This window comes from Hyalella azteca, unplaced genomic scaffold, assembly GCF_000764305.2.
Source record: "Hyalella azteca isolate HAZT.00-mixed unplaced genomic scaffold, Hazt_2.0.2 contig17485, whole genome shotgun sequence".
In the NCBI taxonomy this organism is placed as follows: Eukaryota; Metazoa; Arthropoda; class Malacostraca; order Amphipoda; family Hyalellidae; genus Hyalella; species Hyalella azteca.
In genome coordinates, this window is record NW_025947267.1 from 185871 (window position 1) to 208207 (window position 22337).

Consider the following 22337-nt stretch of genomic DNA (forward strand, 5'->3'; position numbering starts at 1 on the left):
ATAATTCATGGAGGAAGTACAGCATTTATGAAGTACAAAAAGCCAATAAGTAAAACGTATCCTCTTACTAAACTTTTCGGCATCAATTGGAACAGCTCCATTATCAGTTCAAAGCTCAGCAAATATATAGTATTAAATTTAGAAGTGCCACATCAACACCAAAGAAATAAAAATCAAAGTACTGAATAAACAAACTATGGAACGTCAATTCACAAAATTAAGTATTTCTCTGTTGCTAATACTAGTATTCGTGAATTTTTTGTCGTTTGGTGGAGATGGTCTTCCTAACAATTTCATTGAGAACATGGTGAATTAACATGACGTTTTCATTGTTTTTAAACTATTTATTGAAAAAATATTGTGGGTCGAGTGGAAAATGCGGACAGCTGACCTGTACGAGCGTGTCATTGAAGCAGCCAACGAGCTCCCGCGTGGTCTCGCTGAAGGTGAAGATGTTGACGAAGTCGTTCTCGTTGAGGGTGTCAAGGATGTTGAGGACCACGTGCTTGGCGATCTCCTTACGCAAGCCCGTCATAGAACCTGCCACAGAATGCAAATTTCGTAACTTATCATATTTCTTCCAAATTTGTTAAATATGGTGTTCCGTAGAGATTTTTAAAACACCATGAAGAACGTCACAGTGAACATTTCATTATTTGCAATGTTCTGGTTCCACTTGTAATCATGTAGAGTAATGTAGAAGGCGCCTAGCTGTTCAACCATTACTTCTTCGTTTAGTGTCACTATTTTTTTCTGATAGCCATTCCATAAGATACGATTAAGCCGTGCATTCTCACCAGAATCCCCAAATTTGAGTTAATTTGCAGAAGATATATTCATCCTCACCGGATACGTTGAGGATGATCATGCCCCTTCTCACCGGATATGTCGAGCAGGATGATCATGCCCCTTCTCACCGGAAATATCGAGCAGGATGATCATGCCCCTTCTCACCGGAAATATCGAGCAGGATGATCAGGCCCCTTCTCACTAGAAATATCGAGCAGGATGATCATGCCCCTTCTCACTAGAAATATCGAGCAGGAAGATCATGCCCCTTCTCACTAGAAATATCGAGCAGGAAGATCAGGCCCTTCCTCACTAGAAATATCGAGCAGGATGATCAGGCCCTTCTCACCGGATATGTCGAGCAGGATGATCATGCCCCTTCTTACCGGATAAGTCGAGCAGGATGATCATGCCCCTTCTTACCGGATATGTCGAGCAGGATGATCATGTCCTTGGGGTTGTTGGCGGCCTGAATATACCAGGAGCGAAGACGGGCGTCGTACAGGTCAGGCTCGTCGCGGTCCATCTCCCAAGGGGAGGCTGCACAAAACGTTGTTGTTTGACTCAGAAGAATGAACCGAAGTGTCAAGTCTATAATCATTTGAAATAAAAATGCTTAGTGACTATCATTAAAGATATACAGTAACGGGCCAGATATAGGCCTCGTTTTGTGTACTAAGTTTGAAGCCGTCGCACTCCTCGAAAGACGACTGCAGAGAAAAATGTACTAGCAGAACTGTCTTCGGATGTAGTGTAACTCTAGTAGATAGCCACTTAATCATACCCATTGTTGTGCCCAGTACGTTTTTCGTCATCTGTTCCTTTTAAGTGTTATTGAATTTCGCGTTTTCAAGTAATTTGTGCAAATCTATAAATAAATATTCGCCTGACTTCGTCCCTAGTCTTTTCAATCTTCCACGAACCGTAGGGCCCGCTGGCAGAGTTCTCAAAATGTTTAGATGTAGAAGTTCCCGCTCCAGTTCATAACATAACATAGCATAGTGATGTCGGCGCTGAAGTGTAGGCCTGATGTGGCCTGTCGCCGATTCTTTTCCTTTTCGTGTCTTGTTCATAGATCTAAACTCGTGTCATTTGACCGGATATTTCATGACTGGCGATAGTTTGAAGTATTCGACGCAGGCAAAGGACGCACGGTCATAACCTACTATATACGGAATAACCTACTGTCAGTAGGTTATTCGACGGAATAACCTACTATATACGGAATAACCTACTGTCAGTAGGTTATTCGACGCAGGCAAAGTAATTTCCAATCATTTAGGGTACAAATGAATTTCCCTAGCTTAGAATATATTTTCTACTTGCATGCACCCAGCAAGCTTTGGAATGCGTTCAAAGGATCCTCGAATATTCCTTGATTTAAAGAAGTAAATTGCATAAATCAAATAGGATGTATGATAAAAAATGCAAAACAAAATAAAATGTTGGAAATCGTCGGAAATCTTGGCCTTCCTTAAAGTATTTATTTATTTCTCTATTCTCTTGAAGAAAGAGTAATTATTGGCCAAATTTATTAATTAATTACCAAAAAATTATTAAAAACAGTTCTCAGGTTCAAATTATTTAACCAAAGCTCCAAACAAAAAACTTCCGCTGCATTCGAATTATAATTGCAGTATGATTGAAAAAGTCATACGTTGATAAGCGATACTTTATCGGGGAGGCGGGGAGTACAAATTCAATTTGTGAGACAATCATTGCATTAAATGATGAAATGATAACAAATAAAATGAAATGATAGTCTCAACTGCTGAGACTATCATTTCATTAGTTCCTGTAGGACTACCGTTTCTTTATATCTTGACTACTGTTTCATTAGATCCTGACTACTGTTTCATTAGATCCTGACTACTGTTTCATTAGATCCTGAATACTGTTTCATTAGATCCTGACTACTGTTTCTTTAGATCCTGACTACTGTTTCATTAGATATTGTAAACAAAATATAAGTGATAAACTCACCAGGATATTGGCGCAGGAATCCCACGGAGCTGCCGAAGTACTGCCAGTGCAGCGTGGGGTCGACGTCGTAGTTTGAACTGAACGTTCGGTCCAGGGTTTCGGACCAGCGGATGGCGTTCAGAATTTTAGGGCCTGCCCGAATATGACATTGTCAGTGAAAACGGTACGAATGCAGTCATAACAAATGAGCAAATAAAACAAAAGCTACAACTTTGCAAATAAATCAATGTTCAATATATTTTTAATCATCAATGAAGTTCATCAATGCATTCCTAGTATATTTAACGATGTATTCTAAATACTTCACTCCAATTAATGTTACGGTGTAAGGGGTCGCAATCAAACATATCACTATAATATCAGTTAGCCTGCACACAAGTAAATTAAGCAACCCATAAGTGTTAGACAATATTATTATCGGTATAATTATTGTTCAGGAACATATTTAACTCACTCCTGTCATAGACGTTGGTGGGGACGTGTATGGACGACAGCGACGTGTTGATGAGGAGGTCGTCGAAGTGTTTACTGCTGGAAAGCTCCACGACCATGCCGCCCTCCACCAGCTTACCCGCCTTGTCGCGCTCCTGGAAAATATTACTCAGTCAACGCGTGTAGATTATTTATTTTTATTATTTCTTCTCAAGCTGTTTGTTTGAGAAGAAATATTGTACAGCTTACCCTGCACTTGTACAGCTTACCTTGTACTTGTACAGCTTACCTTGTACTTGTACAGCTTACCACTTGTACAGCTTACCTTGTACTTGTACAGCTTACCTTGTACTTGTACAGCTTACCTTGTATAAGTAGGGTAGTGTATAAAGCTCAACCTGATAGTCTTGCCAAAAAAAAAGGATTTTACAGATTACAAATAAAATATAATATAATAAACTAAATCATATCTCTTGTCTCATCCGTGGGGCGAGCCTCTCGGTGTAAGAAGCTTTGGTGAATGCAAGCCTACTACTCGATTGATGTTCGAATTCTTGAATGAAACAATGGAAATAAAATGTTTTTCATATTTCAAGAAATTTCCCGATGTGAGCAATAAAAAGTTTCTGAAATTTGAGGTAGTTAACTTTCAGTCGTCCAATAGCATAAATTATTATTATATCTTCGTTACTTACAGTGGACATCAGAAGTCATCATTACAATTTTTAATTTGAAACTCTTGTCTCTACCAGTGTTTTAATTTTGCTATCCTTGCTTTTAAATCTTAATTCTACATATATACGGTCCAAATAAATCTGTGTACCTTCACTTTCACTTGTTTATTAGCCTGAGCTTGTACATGTGAGCAATGAAATAATATTAATCGTTATAGGTAATTTGGTCAACAAGTGCCGATTCAGCATTTTATATGTTTTGATTTCTATTTTGAATTATTACTTTCGTATAATTTGCGTTATTTTAGTAACTTCCATTGCAAACATGTTCCAGTGTGCGATTCCTTTGTCCCTAAAGTCGTTAGTGCGATTATGACGCTTAGCATTCGCACAAGGAAATAATAAATAAAAATACTGAATGATAATCTGGGAATCATCTTATGAGTGGGTGTTCTCTTCGAGCGACTTTCATCTTTGAAAATTAATTGCTTTAAGAACTATGTGCTTAAGAAATGTAGGTCCTTCCACAACATTTTCCTCATGCAAAATTGCCATAAATTGATGTAAACTATTTCTATCAAATTTCAAAAATAGTGGCTGAACTTGCTATTATGTCTACTATACGTACTTTAAAATCCTTGGGGTAATATTTGTTCATCTTCTTTGCATTGGCGTAGACGAGATCAGCGTTGTTTCCTCGGTCCTCTTCCTGCTTCGAGGCCCAGTCCTTATATGACTCTTCCGCCACGTTCATGATGCGCTGTAAACAACACGACCAATTAATATATACGACCACTCCTCCGCCACGTTCATGATGCGCTGTAAACAACACGACCAATTAATATATACGACCACTCCTCCACCACGTTCATGATGCGCTGTAAACAACACTACAATTAATATATACGACCACTCCTCCGCCACGTTCATGATGCGCTGTAAACAACACGTATAATTAATATATACGACCACTCTTCAATTTTAACTTCTAATTATTCACCACCCACCGAAGAGATCGTCGTATGTGCCGTGGAAGGATGCGTACCTCACGTTAAACGACGAGATCATTTCCCGCAGCTCCGTTACTACCCAAACTATATCTCTTTAAAATCTAGATTTCAGAAAAGATCTAGAAATCTAGATCTATTTTAGATCTTAGATCTATTAAAATCTAGATCTCTCTCTAGGTTTCAAATGCCCTTCACAGCCTGTGGGTAGCTCGTAATATATTAATAATATACACATAAGAAAAATGTAATTATTAGAGGGATAAATATTCACAGTGCTCACTATCTTACTCACCTTAACAGCCTGCAGCTTGTGTCCCATCATGTTACTCATGTCCTGGCTCATCTCCTTCACCAGTTGGGCTCCATCTATTTTCGTCACCGAAGGATTATTCGCGTTGAACCTCTGTAAGACATCAAGAAAAATGTCCAAGACTGCAATAAACGATTTTAACTGCTACCAGAATTTATAATCCACGACATAGTTCTTCCTCGAGAGAATTCCCTAAAAATGAATTTTTCTCTGTTCTAAAATTTCTTGTCTTCAATGACAGCAAATTTGTTTGCAGAGTTGCGCTTGTTGTTCAAAATGCACAAAGTTTGGCAGAAATCACAGCGAAATCGAATATAGTGTTCACAATGACGTGAACCAAGAATAGTTTCAATTGCTCATCCGAAGTATTTCGAGGCGTTGCTTGCTTAAATAAAAAATCCATCGCCTGGGGCCAGGTTCTTCTATGCAGTTCGCAATGGTTCTCCGAGCAAGTTTTCCATCACTACTGCATTACGCAGCTAATCACACTGCAATGATGCTTGCAAGCAGCCTGCACGGGCGTAAGATGCGCAGCGTTATGGAGATAATTCGCGCTATGTTCGTCTCATTACGCGTCATGAGCGCAAGATGTCGTTGTCGGCCGCTGTCGAGCACCGTGCGCCGTAAAGGCTTCCTTTATGGACCCTTAGCGCTGCCACGCAGCCTGCGTCGTGCGTCCTACGATGTGCATGTGTTTGGTGTGGAGTATTGGCGTCGTGTTGGGTGAGTGTTAGGGGGGAGTATTGTGGAGTATTGGTGTCGTGTAAGTTGAGTGTTAGGGAGGAGTATTGTGGAGTGTTGGTGTCGTGTAGGTTGAGTGTTAGGGGTGAGTATTGTGGAGTATTGGTGTCTTGTTGGGTGAGTGTTAGGGGTGAGTATTGTGGAGTATTGGTGTCGTGTAGGTTGAGTGTTAGGGGAGAGTATTGTGGAGTATTGGCGTCGTGTAGGTTGAGTGTTAGGGGTGAGTATTGTGGAGTATTGGTGTCGTGTAGGCTGAGTGTTAGGGGTGAGTATTGTGGAGTATTGGCGTCGTGTAGGTTGAGTGTTAGGAGTGAGTATTGTGGAGTATTGGCGTGATATTGATCGTGCGATGCGGACATGAGTTGCGGATAATTAGGACGGTGCAGATTGAATGTTGTACATGAATATTTTATAAACGAGTATTGAGCGGTGAACTGCCTTGCGAAGTGTTTAATCGGTTTGGACGTGTATCGCCATGTGTAGATGTGTAGATAAATCCTGTATATTGGAGACGTGATTCGTTGTTTCATAAAATTCAGCTAAAATATGAGTTTACCCTTCAGTGGTGCGCGTAAAAAAACGACCACCTTCCAGTCTTTTTCTGGTTGGTTTTGGTAAAGTATTTAATATGTATGGATTAACACTGTAAAGTCAATGAAAAAAGTATCTTTTTGAACGACACTAAACGCCCACGCGTTCTCATTCACTGAGACTACATTAAACGCCCACGCGTTCTCATCCACTAAGACGACACTAAACGCCCACGCGTTCTCATCCACTAAGACGATACTAAACGCTCACGCGTTTTCATCATTTGAAGCGACACTAAACGCCCACGCGTTCTCTTCCATTGAAGCGAAACTAAACGCCCACGCGTTCTCATCCATTGAAGCGACACTAAACGCCCACGCGTTCTCATCCATTGAAGCGACACTAAACGCCCTCGCGTTCTCATCCATTGAAGCGATACTAAACGCCCTCGCGTTCTCATCCATTTGAACGATGCTAAACGCCCTCGCGTTCTCATCCATTGCATGGACACTAAACTCAAAATTCGTCTGCAATTCAGCGATCGCAGACCATAGCAGCTGCCTTCTAATAGCACAGCTTCGGTCTGAGAGAGCTTGTACTCTTTCCAGCAGCCTGCTCTCTTTTCCAGCCGCCTATACTCTCTTTTCCAGCCGCCTGCTCTCTTTCCCATCAACCTGCTCTCTCACGATGAGCGGCTGCTCTCTTCCACCCAAGTTCTTGAGACATGACTTAAGAGCCGCTGTGTCTGACGTGTTAAGCTCGGCCGTAGCTATCATACGTAACCGAGTGAAGCTAAAGCTGTTAACTTACATCACCCGAGTTACGAGGTATAAACACAACCTTAAATCACAAACGATAACATAACTCAATGGGAAAACTGGGTTTTGTTAGCAAGATAGAACAATATTGCTGATTACTTAAGACATGGAAAAATTAAAAATTGTTGCCTAGTTAAATAATTGTCACAGATTATGTAATATTTACTAAATATTATTTCCGCTAACAAGGATAATATTCAAATTTGCAAGCAAATATCAAATTCGACAGCATCATGCATCACTCGCACCCAGCGACAGCCCTTATATGTATCGCTGCAACAAAAAGAGCAGCAACATCACGTATCATTCATATCCAACAACAGCAACATCAATCATGACACGAACGCCACAGCATCATATATATTTTGATGCAGTGCAGAAAGTTTAGCAAATTCTGTAAATATTAGAGTTCAGAATTAAACATGTCCACCGTGAACAATCCTGAGGTTGTTGTTTGATGGATCTGTTAGCAGCAAAGATAATTTATTGGTAATTGGTTTGTAATAACCAATTCTAGAAGATTCAAGCAGATAAACACTTCATCGTCCTTGAAAAAAAATTGATCGACGTTGGCCTAAATTGCTAAATTTTTCGACGACTTCAAAGCTAAACTCCTATCTCAAAATACGGATTGAAAAGTGATCGCCTTCATCACATGGAAGCGGAGGATATGGCTTTAAGTCGTCCCGCCCTGGATTCAACTGGAAGCCATCAATGGTCATATATGACCGCTATTTAATGGTCAAATATAACCACTAATGGCTATGGTCGCATCAATCTGTGAATGCGAAATTATTTTCTGCTAATGAAGGCCAGTGGCAGTCACTCTGATATGTGCCTCCATGTGCATCATATTTCGCACAGTCCAAAGTACGTATGCATACCGGGACTGTAGCACGATCATTTCGAAGAATACTAACGAAGTGTTATTCAAACAATGTATGAAAAATGTTTTTATATAGATATATAATATTAAGGTTTAACTAGTTTGTCACGTTTTATGCTATAAAAATTAATAATCATAATGATACTATTTTGTCTGGGTCAAACCTGCCATCGGTATAGTCAGCGATTTTCACTTGAAAATTATATCGTTTCTATAGCTTTTTTATTCATCGGCAAGATAAAACTTCAAGGATTTTATCATTACGCAACGAATAATAAAATGCGCCAAGTTAATGCTTACGCGTAAAGAATTACAAATAACGATGACGCTTTTAATTAAACCCTTCATCTTCTGATTATTCTGTGGTGTTGTTACGTAGATACAGATGACGCTAGTTCCGTTTTTTTGATGACAGCGGAAACGTCCGACGTTTTTGACCCTGCAGCAATGGTCGTTCATCAAATCATACAAACAGCGGTATTGCTTTTTGCTTTAAATTAGTCATTATAAAATTATTCATTATAGGAATGACCTCGTGTTGGTATTCATTTTGAATTTAATTAAACGATAATCATTCCTTGACTCAATCTGACATCTGTTATTTGGCCAGAAGTAAAATTTCAGTACAAATTTCTGTTAAAATATTCAATATTCTGCAATCCCTCTTTTTCCTTATCGTTCAAGTTGTTCCGAGGAACATGATTGTTACAAACGCCATAATGAATTGTAATTTTTCATTTATTGTAGTGAACTTATATGGTGCTAATACCAGACATATTTTGTATTGATGAATACTTTTGGCATAAAGCTTCATAAACGCGAACATTGTTCTCAATTAAAATGTAGGTGATGGTTACTAAGCATGTCAAAAAAAGCCTCATTTGAAATCACCCTAAAAAAATTGAGCCTCGGGCCATTCAAAAGTGATCCGTTCTTGGGGGCCACTTCCACGTCGCTTGTGGGGTCATGACGAGGATCCTTTAAGATGAGGATCCTTGCCGAGTCATGACGAGGATCCTTTAAGACGAGGATCCTTTAAGATGAGGATCCTTGCCGGGTCATGACGAGGATCCTTTAAGACGAGGATCCTTTAAGATGAGGGGACTTGCCGAGTCATGACGAGGATCCTACAAGACGAGGATCCTTTAAGACGAGGATCCTTTAAGATGAGGATTCTTGCCGGGTCATGACGAGAATCCTTTAAGACGAGGATCCTTGCGGGGTCATGACGAGGATCCTTTAAGACGAGGATCCTTTAAGATGAGGATCCTTGCCGGGTCATGACGAGGATCCTTAAAGACGAGGATCCTTTATGACGAGGATCTTTTAAGACGAGGATCCTTTAAGACGAGGATCCTTTAAGACAAGGATCTTTGCCGGGTCATGACGAGGATCCTTTAAGACGAGGATCCTTTAAGATGAGGATTCTTGCCGGGTCATGACGAGGATTCTTTAAGACGAGGATCCTTCAAGACGAGGATCCTTGCGGGGTCATGACGAGGATCCTTTAAGACGAGGATCCTTTAAGATGAGGGGACTTGCCGAGTCATGACGAGGATCCTACAAGACGAGGATCCTACAAGACGAGGATCCTTTAAGACGAGGATCCTTGCGGGGTCATGACGAGGATCCTTTAAGACGAGGATCCTTTAAGACGAGGATCCTTTATGACGAGGATCCCTGCGGGGTCAGGACGAGGATCCTTTAAGATTGACCACAAAAGAGGGGCATGGCGGCGCCAGCTGTGCAGCTCCATCTGTCATTCCACGCACCAAATCTGCTATGAATTATTCAGAGCAGTTCGCGTGGTGGCCGTGTCATTAGTAGGCGAGGGTTTCCTATATAGGTGCTGCGACCAGTACGTAGGTATGGATACGTTGCGTTCCGACGTCTTGAATGACACTGATGTTGCGTTCCGACGTCTAATGTTGCGTTCCGACGGCTGTTGCGTTCCGACGTCTTAAATTGAAAGATGTTGCGTTCCGACGTCTTGAATAACACTGTCATCATTAAATGGGTTTTGGAGTTATTTAGATTGCATTAAACATTATTGTTTCAGGTTGCTGAAAATATCCATCCATATGCGACATATTACTTTTCTCAGTGCTGGTCTAATGTTCTCTTGTGCAGCTCACATAGCCTCACGTAAATTAATTGAATCCGGACTAATAGTACACTTGTCTTTTCCATGCATCAGACGCGTTCACAGGGATTCCTCCAGTCTTACGAAGCCTAATTAGTTATGACGAAAAGTTTGGACCCGCAATGGAACTCGTTTATTGTTGATAAGTCGACAAATTCAAAATCCCAACTTCAAATTTCGGCTCACGCTGACCAGATATTGTATTTTTTTAATTGCCGACCAAATAATAACTGCTTCTCGGGATAATTTCTCGTCAGCTCCTGATGCCGGAGTTAACACAACGTGGCACCGTATCTCCGTAGAGTTAATACTCTCTATGTTGATTTAACGGGTAATTAAAAAAAAAACACTCAGGAACATGAGTGGTGGCAAATTGAGTGAATGCACTTGCAAATGTATTAGATCATAACTCGTAATTTGTATTGAATGAGTCATCTTGTGAGATATCCGTATTGTTTGGTTACCATGTACATACCATGTACATTGCTTGGATACCATGTATATACATGTAGTTATTATTCGTTTTTTTTTTGAAAACGAATAATAAGTGCATGATTGATTCCAAACAATACGGATATCTCACAAGATGACTCATTCAATACAAATTACGAGTTATGATCTAATACATTTGCAAGTGCATTCACTCAATTTGCCACTACTCATGTTCCTGAGTGTTTTTTTTAATTACCCGTTAAATCAACATAGAGAGTATTAACTCTACGGAGATACGGTGCCACGTTGTGTTAACTCCGGCATCCTGAGCATCGGCTAACGAAGAACAACAACTCCAAAACGAAGCTCAAGTAGCACATCGATGACTATTTTTTAACTTGAGCTTTTTATTTACGCACGAAATTTTTCGTGTTTCACATTCTTTGTATTATCAAGTGCTCTTTGTGCATTGCTGTGTGATCTGTTGTATTAAGAACGCACGCGAAGCAACATACTCATGGCATTTCAATATTCTTGTTCATGATACATGAAATCTCATCCATTCACATGATTAGTATTTCTTTAAGATGACTTAACTGCTCATATTAAATAAAAGATAAGCAATAGTAAATTTAAATTTCAGATATTCAAGATGTACAACCACGGACATCGCAGAAGCTGAGAACCAATAGTGAAAATCATACAAAAAGAAAAAAAAATCCTAACCACGGCGACCGAAAATTGATATGAAAATAAACTGCTCAAGCACACAGACAACTTACCTGGTGAATGACTGAAAATTTAGTCACGGTGTCCACTAGCGTCGACAGATGGTTGCCCATTGCCGTCGCCCAGGTTTTAATTCTGCAAAATAAATGTCTTAGATTAGAATTGTGGACCTTGCTTATGCATTAATGAAGGAAAAGTATTGCATGCTAATATTTATTTAACTCACACGTGGGTCGTGCAAGTCATTCTGTCAATAATACTCGTCAGAGTAAGAAAAAAGAAACCATCATTTCAATATAACGACATTGTCAAGTCAATAACCGTGATTCAGAATTCGTTGCATCAAATATTTTACCACATTCTCCGTAACACAAATTCTCGAATTTCGAGTTGAGCTCCAAGTTGAATTTCGTGTTGAATAATTGATGGTGTGTGTATTCCATATTTATCATGAGTGTATTTTTATTTTCTGTAGTAAACTGAATTAATTTATGCCTGCATCACTCGATGATTTATTCTGTTTGTAGTATATTATTAATACAAAAGAGCACGAGTATGAAATTTTATTTATGAACTAATACTGGTCTTCATTTATTGCACTCTTCTCTTGAAGCCACAAACATATTTTCATCTGCGCGGCTCAGAACGCCAAGGCACTGTGGGAAACTCGTCTAATTTTCTCAAACAATGAATATATTAAAAAAAATGCCACCATTAGATGATATCATAGTGTCGGTTAATAGGAAGTTTTTGATATTGCAAGTTACTTGATGTCATACATCGTATATGATATCGTCCGATGAGTGGTAATAATGGCTTCTGATACCTAGAAGTGCTCCAAATTATTATTTATTTTCTGAAGATAAAACACCATTCATGTTTTTATTCAGACTAAAATTACAAGAAAAATCTCTTCCATTTTCCCTAACGAATTAGAAAACGTTGTCTCGGAAGTATAAGAGATTAGTACTTCGATAACAATTCAAGTATTCAAGTAAAATTCAGTAACGTAAATGGAAACATTTCTAATTCTCCTTTTTTAATTTCAGTTATTAATCATTGCAATCTCAATCATGGGAGCTAACATTGCGGGTTTAACAATAATCGTGAATGTTTCCGACAAAATATCAAAATTCGGGCGAAGTACCGTGTTACAGAACAATGTTCGCGCGCTCGCCTAGAATTAATCGAGAATGTGCCCCGGCAGCAGAGTGTTTGTGGGGAAGATTTGCATTTAGTTCAGCGGTCACAACAGCAAATGTCCCGAGCCGATGTTATGGAAGTTAATTAGTAATTAGAGTCACCGATGAGCCACTGATGAGGTGCAATGAGGGCCCTCGGCATGCATGTCCAGTGCAGGTAAATTGATGCTCGAGTTTTTTTTATCCTCATACCTTTTTTATACTTTTGCAATGTGTTGTTAATGGTAAATTGAAATTCGAGTAGTTGCATTTTTTTCTCCTGATTCATTTTTTTATACTCTTGCAACATGTCGTTAATGCTAAAATTCATCAACATGCAACGCTTAAATGTAGAGCCTACATAATAATGTATATACTGAACATTAAAGGCGTGTTTCATTCACGGGTCAATGTACAGCGCCAGCAGCGGTGGTGCGTTACGATGTTGTGGGTTTTCCCGTGCGGCGAATCTGGGATTTGTTTTTGTTTTAATTTCTTAAATTCCTCCAAAAATTGGGCCAGTCATAAATTTTCTTCTTTTTGAATATAATTTCTACTGGCGAACACCTCTTAATTTCGATATACAGTACTAACTAAACATCCACGACTAAAGCGACATCTTGCAGCTGTCATACCCAATATCGTAATAAACAACCAAGGTTGCCAGACTGTCTTTTTTCCGGACAAATTCCGCGACTTAGTTTTTTTTTCAATTGCGTTGGCCGGTTGAAATATATGATAGGGGTAGTTTCTAATTAAATTTTAAAACCTGCAAAAAAAAAAGAAATAGAATTTTTACACCGGAACCTACTAATATACTAGTATTGTTGGGGATTATTCAATAAATGAGCATTCTAACCCCAAACACTTGGCCAATGATCGCAATTAAAGGATGAAGAAAAACTGATGAATTAAGAAATATAATAATAAATGAACGATAAATACAAGAAAACAAAACTATGAAAACTATAAACCGTGTGTCTAGCAAGCTTTCACATTCAACTCGTAAGAACGTCCTAAGTTCGGAGCCGAGCTGAAAAAACACAAATAAATACAAATTAAGGACTTGAATTAACGGAACTCTAACAAATGAATATAACACAAATAAAAACTAATATAAATAATAATATTAAATATAACCAAATAATCCACCACTATGTCAACACGAAGATCAACACGATAAATAATGCAAGTACTAACCTCTGTGGNTTCAAAAAAAGTTAAGAGATCGTAAGTTCATCAGCCAATCATTGACGGCCTTTCAAGCAAAATCCACCAATCATAGACAAGAAAATAGAGCGTAAGTACTTAGGTACACTTCGCGAGTTTTGAAAGTATGGCCCCAGGTCTAGATAATCCACGTGAACTGGCTTTTTGTAACGTCCGTCGATCTTGACACGCTTTAGCACGAGGCCGTCTGTAATTAGGGCATTCACGGAGGAATTGTGTTCCTGGGGCCATACTTCCAAAACTCGCTAAGTGAACGTAAGTACTTATACTCTATTTTCTTGTCTATGATTGGTGGATTTTGCTTGAAAGGCCGTCAATGATTGGCTGATGAACTTACAATCTCTTAACTTTTTTTTGAAAGTATAGGCCCTGAACCACAAGTGAAGCACTGTTTTAACAGAACCCGACACTTGCGACTCTCATGACCGGCGCGTTGACAGAATTCACAATCGCTTTGGCGATTTAGCCCCATGGGATGGTGCAGAGTCCTGCAGGAACGACCTGGGACGTTTTTTGAAGTGCTTTCGTGCCCAGGGCAGTAATGCACCAACAAGGATGGCATCTCGATAGTTCTTCTGATTCAATTTCACACCTTTGTCAACAAAAAAGAGGGGACTCCTTGAGGACTCTGTTACGGCTGCCCAGACCATCACTGAGGTCGGGCATTGCTTCCTAGTCACCACACGGGATCCTTCGTCCCCGTTCTTCGACCAAATTCGATCATTTTGGGAGTTGAAGTGGTGTTCAACACTGAATATCTTCTCATCACTGAAAAAGAGGTTTGGCAGCGTGCCATCATGAATGCGGGAAAGAAGAATCTTGGATCTATGGAGGCGTTTGTCAACAACTTGAGCAGACAGTTGGCGTTTTTTGACATGCTTGAATGGGGACAACTTTAGGTCCTTCCGGAGAACAGTCGACATGGTTCCATACGACACATTTGACTGTTTTGCGAGTGTATTGATTTTGGAAAAACAATGTAACGCTAAATATTGATGACCATGTATATTATATAGTATACATGTATAGTAATATTATGTTATAATAATATAGTATATAATATGTATAATATATAATGTAACCCCAGTTATAACGCTGGGCAGGGAGAAGCTGAGTCTGGTCTACATGCTGGCGAGCTGGAACCTGCTGGGCTACCTGGTCTATAAGTATGTCACCAGCGACCACAAGGGGGGTCTGAGTGGCGGTGAGTGGTCTAAAAATAATAAATAAATAAAAAATGAAATAAAAAAATAATAATAAATAAATTGATAAAAGTTATCATCAAGTATCAATTAAGTAAAACACAGAACAAAAATAAAATAACGTAATAGTAACTCAAAAACAAAATGACAAAAACGTAACCTAACTATCGATAAAATTATTATATTTACAGGCGGTCCCTAACAGTATATATTGAGTTATAGGCCTTTTTTGTTCGCGGAATTGGCCGTTTTTTAGGCCATCTGGCAACCCTGTAAACAATATAGAATGTATACTCAATTTTATGCCTGCAATCAACGTTCGTAAGCACACGTATAGTGGCGTAAGTTTACGTGGCGGCATATATACTCGTAGCGGCCGATGTCTCGTCTGTGATTGTTAGTTGCGCTTGAAATACCGTCATTGATTGGGCAACGAAGTTATGAAGTATTAACAATATTTGACAGCACTGCCACAGTTCCTCATTCTTGTTCACGTTGAGCGCGTTGCACGTTGTAGTGCGTAAAAGATGACTATAACAACGCTGCTATTAATCTCTACACAAGTCTGCCAAACTTAATTAAATTTGGTGACCAATGAAATTAAAAGTTATCAAATTAAATGCTCAAGAATAGACAGGAAAGTGATGCCCGTTGATAACATCAGTCCCACAAATGGTTAACTCAGCTTGCTCTGTATAATGGATCAGGCAATTCAGTGCTATTAAGCTCAAGAGAGCATCAACTGACGAGGTTTATAACAGCGATTCGAAAATAAGTACTGTTTTGGTATATATTTTCAATGATATATCATATTCAAGCGTTATATTGTACGACGATTGATTTGACAATCTGCACTTTATGATCGAATGAAGGAACAATTATGGACAGCGAACACAATTCATTCAATTAAGGTACTGAGCACTAATGATTTTGCAAAAGGTTTAAGAAATTTACACAAACGTAATTGAAAATCGATATTACTCAGATATTTTTAGCATTTATTTATACTCAATGATTCAAATAAATTAAAATACATGTAAACTCAAATAAATCTCTTCTAATGTGTCAAGCTTTCCAGAAAATTCCACTAAGCTCCCACCAGCTGGGATGTCTTCGAATACTTTTGGGACTTGAAGGATTCATAGTTCAACAGAAACATGCAATGTACGATCAATTCAATAGTTCTTCAATTAATCTAAACCCACTGTTTCAGAGAACCTGCAAACCTTCTGCAGCATTGCCGTCGCTCATATTACGGTCGGCCCATAACTATAAAGGCAATAACACAAGACATTGTAGCAACCATCCTGCCGGCAATGGTGTTATAAATAGGGTCGTGAGGGTGCAGATAAGGAGAGGGACTGGCCAGATAAGGATGGGGACTGGGCAGATAAGGAGACCACGGGTGGACGTGAGAAATGTCCACTGTGCGGTAGACGCAGTGACATGAGAGAGTGTGGCATCCAAAGATGATGTCTACTGTGCGGTAGAAGCAGTGACATGAGAGAGGGTGGCATCCAAAGATGATGTCTACTGTGCGGTAGAAGCAGTGACATGAGAGAGGGTGGCATCCAAAGATGATGTCTACTGTGCGGTAGACGCAGTGACATGAGAGAGAGGCATCCAAAGATGATGTCTACTGTGCGGTAGAAGCAGTGACATGATAAAGTTGGCATCTTACGATGACATATGAATGATTGCCCGATGTACAGCGTTAGGAACCAATTGAAAGTATGTAAAATTTCATTCGACGAAATTCTTCGAAACTCGAATAAAAGACAGCCTAGCTTATATGGAATCGGGATACTTTAATTCGCTTTCTTAGAAAATTATATAATTGATAAGAAAAATGTCCATGTACACAGAGCATTCATCAGTTTTTATGAAACATCCGCGTATAAGGAGCAGCAACAGCTCGAAAATCATCTAACTTTAATGAACAAAGTATTTTATATCGGTAAAAAAAGAATGTAGGCCTGGCAAATTGCCAACGTGCAGCCAAAGGAAGAATGTGTTGCTGAGAGCAACGACTGCAACGCCAATAACAATTACATTATCCAAATTAAAATATTTTAAAGAAATCAACTCTGGCAAAATGTTGTTAAAAGATAATTGTATTGAATAAAAATTCACCTATTCCGGAAATGAAGTGATAACAAATGTTAAAATAATCTTAATTTGCAATAAAGGAGTTCAGAAGTTCGAATAATATTTATAATATTACAACGAGGAAACACTACATTTTCAAAATCTCCTCTGTAGCAACATCTGAGAATGGTGAACAGATCGAATGTTTTTATGCCTGAACTGCGGACTCGACGGCAACGGCGGCAACTGCATTACGCAGGCAACGGGCAGCGATTGCTGAAACGTTAGCGCAATTTCGGCTAATTTCTACAAAGAAGTGAACCACTTAAATTTGGTATAAAGCTGGGGAACTAGAGAAAAAATCTTGAAAGAAGTGGGCAGAAAATTCTCTAATCAACAAAACTGATGGTAGGTTTAATATTTTTGAGACGCAAAAGCACAATTTAATAGAAGACAATATTAGAATATTTTTGTTCAAAATTCAATAACTTATGCAACCCAAGGCCAAAAACAATTAATAGTCCCTTTAGCATCTCAGTAATGATGATAACCACCTAATCATTGTGAAAAATTATAATCATTACCAAAGAATCGTAAAAAATGACGCTGACATTCCACTCGCTGATTATAAACATTAATCATCTCATTAAACGACAGTGATCTGCTATGAAACCCACAAATGATATAGCAGACACTAATGTATGTGTACAACGAGAACTCCGAACGATACACAAACGCTCCCCAAACACTACCCAAAAGCTGCACAAACGCTACACAAACGAAATACAAACGCTATAATAACGCTTCACAAATACAAAACAAACGCTTCAAAAACGCTACACAAACGCTACACAAACGCTTCAAAAACGCTACACAAATGCTACAGAAACGCTTCAAAAACGCTACACAAACGCAACACAAACGCTTCAAAAACGCTATACAAATGCTACACAAACGCTTCAAAAACGCTACACAAACGGTACACAAACGCTACACAAACGCTTCAAAAACGCTACAAAATGCTTCAAAAACGCTACACAAACGCTACACAAACGTTACACAAACAAACGCTACACAAACGCTACACAAACGCTTCAAAAACGCTACACAAACACTATTCAAACGCTACACAAACACTCACTCTTGATGTGGCATGTCCTCGGACGTCTCAGCAGAGTAGGTGGCTCTGCACGGCGCGATCACCAACATCAGCACCAACATAACACGCCACAAGCAACTGAGGCTTGTGTTGCTCCGGTGTAGCGTCTCACAAAACCATTTCAATTTGTGGCGTGAACATTTCTTTATGTGGCCCTCGCGTTCAGTTTGATGGTCTTTATCATACATGGTGCGATCCGGAACTTCAAAGGAGGATCTGCAATGTGTTTTTTGGGTGCAAAAATTGTTTGAGGAATTTAGATTTTCATTCACTTTCATGGGGAGGGCTAGGGATAGTTTGGCACCACTTGGTCTCGGGAGATGGTTACGTGTTGGTGTTTTCAGGAGACTATTCTCATTTCCAGTGGTTGTGGCATTCTCATTTTTGTCGGGAATTAGACCATATCTTCTGATTGAGAACGTCTCATCGCGGTCAACAGAAGGCTGCAGGGTTATCCTGGTATTACAGTGTTCGCTGTGGTGGTGTCTGCACCGCACATCTCCCCCCCTGCAACAGTGCAGTGGTCTAGGGCAGTGTGCAGTGCTCTGCTCCAGAGACGACCTCATCACGGATGAACGAGCCGCGGTCACAGCAAACTTCACAACATCGTTTAATGAACGAACTCTCCTACCACGCTTCAAACAATCCTTTAGATGAATTTATCTGCAAAATCGTATGTCGTATGACTCTCAGTAGTATTAGTACAAGATTAATAACATTTACTGAATACTAGTTTTAATCTTTCGCATTTAATATGATCAAAATATTTTTCTTTAATTCAAAATACATCGAAAATCAGCTAAGCACAACCCTCTCTATCTAACAATGTTTCTCAGGAAAGCTGGCAACTCTTGCTTTGTATTAGCTTTGATTGCAGATCACTTCACTAGCGCTCTTTAATATTATATTGCCAACATACGATAATGTATATATGCGTATATATGCACCTAGATCACTTATATTAGATTAGATCAATTAACGACAGATCAGTCCCATCAACCACGACAGATCATTCCTAGCAAAGATTATCATGACAGGTCAGTCCCAGCATGCAACAACGACAGATCAGTCCCAGCAACAACGATATATCAGTCCCAGCAGCAACGACAGATCATTCCTAGCAAAGATTATCATGACAGATCAGTCTTGGCAACATTGACAGATCAGTCCCTGCAAAACCGTGTCGCTTTGACTCAGATTTGGTATGCAGACGCACGCATGTACGTTATAGACGAAAGTCAAGAACACGTTACACAAGAGCATCTAGCACAAAAAATATTTACTCAGATGAAACTGTAAGTTATTTTATTTTCATGGTTGAAATTAACAATTTTAAAATATATTTTAATGTTTTCTTGTAATTTGAGTTGCCATTTAGAGTAGGAATGGGGGCATAATGAATAGCTTCATTAAATGAACAATAGAAAAACATTTTACGCACGGATTTAAGTTAATCTCTTTAAACTGGACGATGGTTGAAAAATTTGCAGCTTATATCACTTGATTGAATCAACAAATAAAACCGTCTATAATAGGATGGAAAATTCAAACGTACATGGATTTTGGCAAAGGATTAGATTTGAATATTAATGGCCACTTTACATTTCACGATTGCCTGAGAAAATCATTTTGAAATTCTCATCACCTGAACTGTTAACAAATTATGCATGAAAAACACGACTTTCAAGTAAATTATAAAAGTAATTCCTTAAAACACTTTACAAGTTGAAATGAAACGTTAGCAAGACAATAAGTTGCTCCATGGAGCAAAGGCTGGAGCCGCTCTGGGCCTGTCAGTCCGGACCCTTTGGGGCCAGCGTACGCATAGTCGGTTACGAAACTCAGCTTCAATGCAAACAATATTTAGAAAATGTCGTACAATTATTAGTAGATAAATAAATTTATCGTTAGCGACACTCGAGACAAGTTAATGTCTGTACTCTTAACATTACATCGAGATGCACAACATCTTTGTTAACATCACACCCATTGACTGCTAATGTTATGAATGTTTTGAGTACAAATTCCTACACCACATCACGACATGATCACTGCACTTGGAGTGCATCGTAGTGCACTATTACTGCACCACCCTGATGCCACCTACACTAAACCTTGGCCCAAAGAGCACTGGTGGTGCATGCGCACCATCGTCACCACAGCGTCGTCACCACCACCACCACAGCCACCGAGCGATCGATAAAAATAGTAGTGCGCCTGCGCGCCGTCTGTGGTGGTGAGGGCGATGATGGTGACGCGATTCATCGCTGCGAAAAAAACGTGACCGCAAATTTTCTTCCAGGATATAAATGAATTTTTGCTTAATTTATTTGCGAAAAAAACGTGACCAAAATTTTCTCCCAGGATATGAATGCATTTTTACTCAATTTGTTCATGGATAATCAGGAAACTAATTTCAAAAATTAAATCCCAGAGACGCCAACCTCAAAATTCTGTGACAGCATAAACAAAAAAGCTTCTTTGCCATCATGCAAAATTTTAAAAATCTACAAAAATTATCGTCTTTTATGAAAATTTTCATTAATAGCAAAATTTTTAGTTTAAAATAAACAACGTTGAAAGCAATACTTTCGCTGGTGTACCAAACATTACAAAAAAGATGTACCTCTTGCATTAAAGTTAGAGATTGGTAAAAGTATTTTCTCTACCATAACTAAATTTAATTTATTTATCATTATTTATCTATCAATAAATTAAAAAAGCAGGTGATAAATGAATCAGGAAGAGCAGCGTGAAGTTTTTGAAGCAAAGTCCCGGGAAATATCCCAGCAGACGACTGACGCGCCAGGCGAAGGGAGCTCCGACCCCTGCGGTCACAGCACCAGCGAACTGCGCGTCCAGTGATCCAGGCCCTGCACTGGATAATTATGTACGCGCAGCACATAATGTAATTCACTGCACTGGATAATTATGTACTGATTACTGGACAGTGAAATCCATGAATTGCACTGTATAAATCAGTGGTTCCCAAAGTGGGCGATATCGCCCCCCTAGGGGCGATGGAAATATTTTGGGGGGGCGGTAAAGAAAAAGAGGGTGATAGGGGGCGATAGTTAGTCGACTTCGGCAGTCCGAAGTCGAAATCAGAAGTTCGAACAACAATACAAGTTTAGTTGACGATTTGTACACAACACGTGCAGCACATGACTCCCCATCGAAAGTTTTTTTTCACCCAGATCTGTTTCTAGCGCATTTTCTCATTTATGGAAAAAATGCACTATTGTGCTCGCGATACCCGTCCGTCTGTCCGTCCGTCCGAGACTTCACGTTTTCGTCGACGAGAAAATGCGCTCTCTGTCACTCACCGCAGTGAGCACTGTGTTATATTTTTTAACCTCTCCTGGGTTTACGTCTCCTACCAATTAACGGCCGGTCTCACGGCCAATTTCCAAATTCTATGGTCAAGGAATATCTCTCAAACTAATGAACTTAACTCGATAAAACTTGGTACACGTATTCATTAGGACCTTACGGTAATTTAAAGCTCGTGAAAATTTTTTGAATTTTGCCTTCAATTGTTTTTGCCATAGTTATATTACAGTACGGGCCGAAATTCACATTGATCAAGGAATTTCTTCCGAACTACTGAACAGATTCGAACGAAATTTTGAATTTACAGTCCTAACTACCGAACGGTGATGTTTAGCTCGTGAAAATTTTTTCGACTGTGCCTTCGTTCGCGAGTTTCATTCGTGATCTAAACAGCAATACGTGCTTAAATTCGCACTAATCAAGAAATTTCTTCCAAACTACTGGACATATTTGAACGAAATTTAGTATCTAAATACCTAACCTCAGCAACGGTGATGTTTACCTCGTTATAATTTTTTTGTTTTGCTTTCGTTTTCGAGTTATACGGCTATACGTAAACGGCTGTTGGTTAAACCAGCCGGTAGAAAAGCCGGTCGTTCCTCCTACCTATATCTGAATAACTTGCGAACGAAAGCGAATAAGGAAGAGTGAAATCAAGAATGACGG

At 39.3% G+C, this 22337-nt stretch overlaps 1 protein-coding gene across 1 annotated transcript in view; it reads right to left on the reverse strand.

The window, feature by feature from the left end:
* The window catches only part of LOC108681285 (voltage-dependent calcium channel subunit alpha-2/delta-3), a 75045-nt gene extending 56607 nt beyond the window's left edge, over window positions 1-18438 (reverse strand). The window contains exons 1-8 of the mRNA XM_047885279.1: window positions 18321-18438; window positions 11532-11613; window positions 5181-5291; window positions 4507-4638; window positions 3227-3359; window positions 2773-2904; window positions 1213-1329; window positions 392-540 (exon numbers count right to left, since the gene is read on the reverse strand). Of these exons, the coding sequence (XP_047741235.1) occupies window positions 392-540; window positions 1213-1329; window positions 2773-2904; window positions 3227-3359; window positions 4507-4638; window positions 5181-5291; window positions 11532-11613; window positions 18321-18400 (936 nt within the window). The 5' untranslated portion in view covers window positions 18401-18438. The remainder of the gene's footprint in view (window positions 1-391; window positions 541-1212; window positions 1330-2772; window positions 2905-3226; window positions 3360-4506; window positions 4639-5180; window positions 5292-11531; window positions 11614-18320) is intronic.
* Between the last annotated feature and the right edge of the window lie 3899 nt (window positions 18439-22337).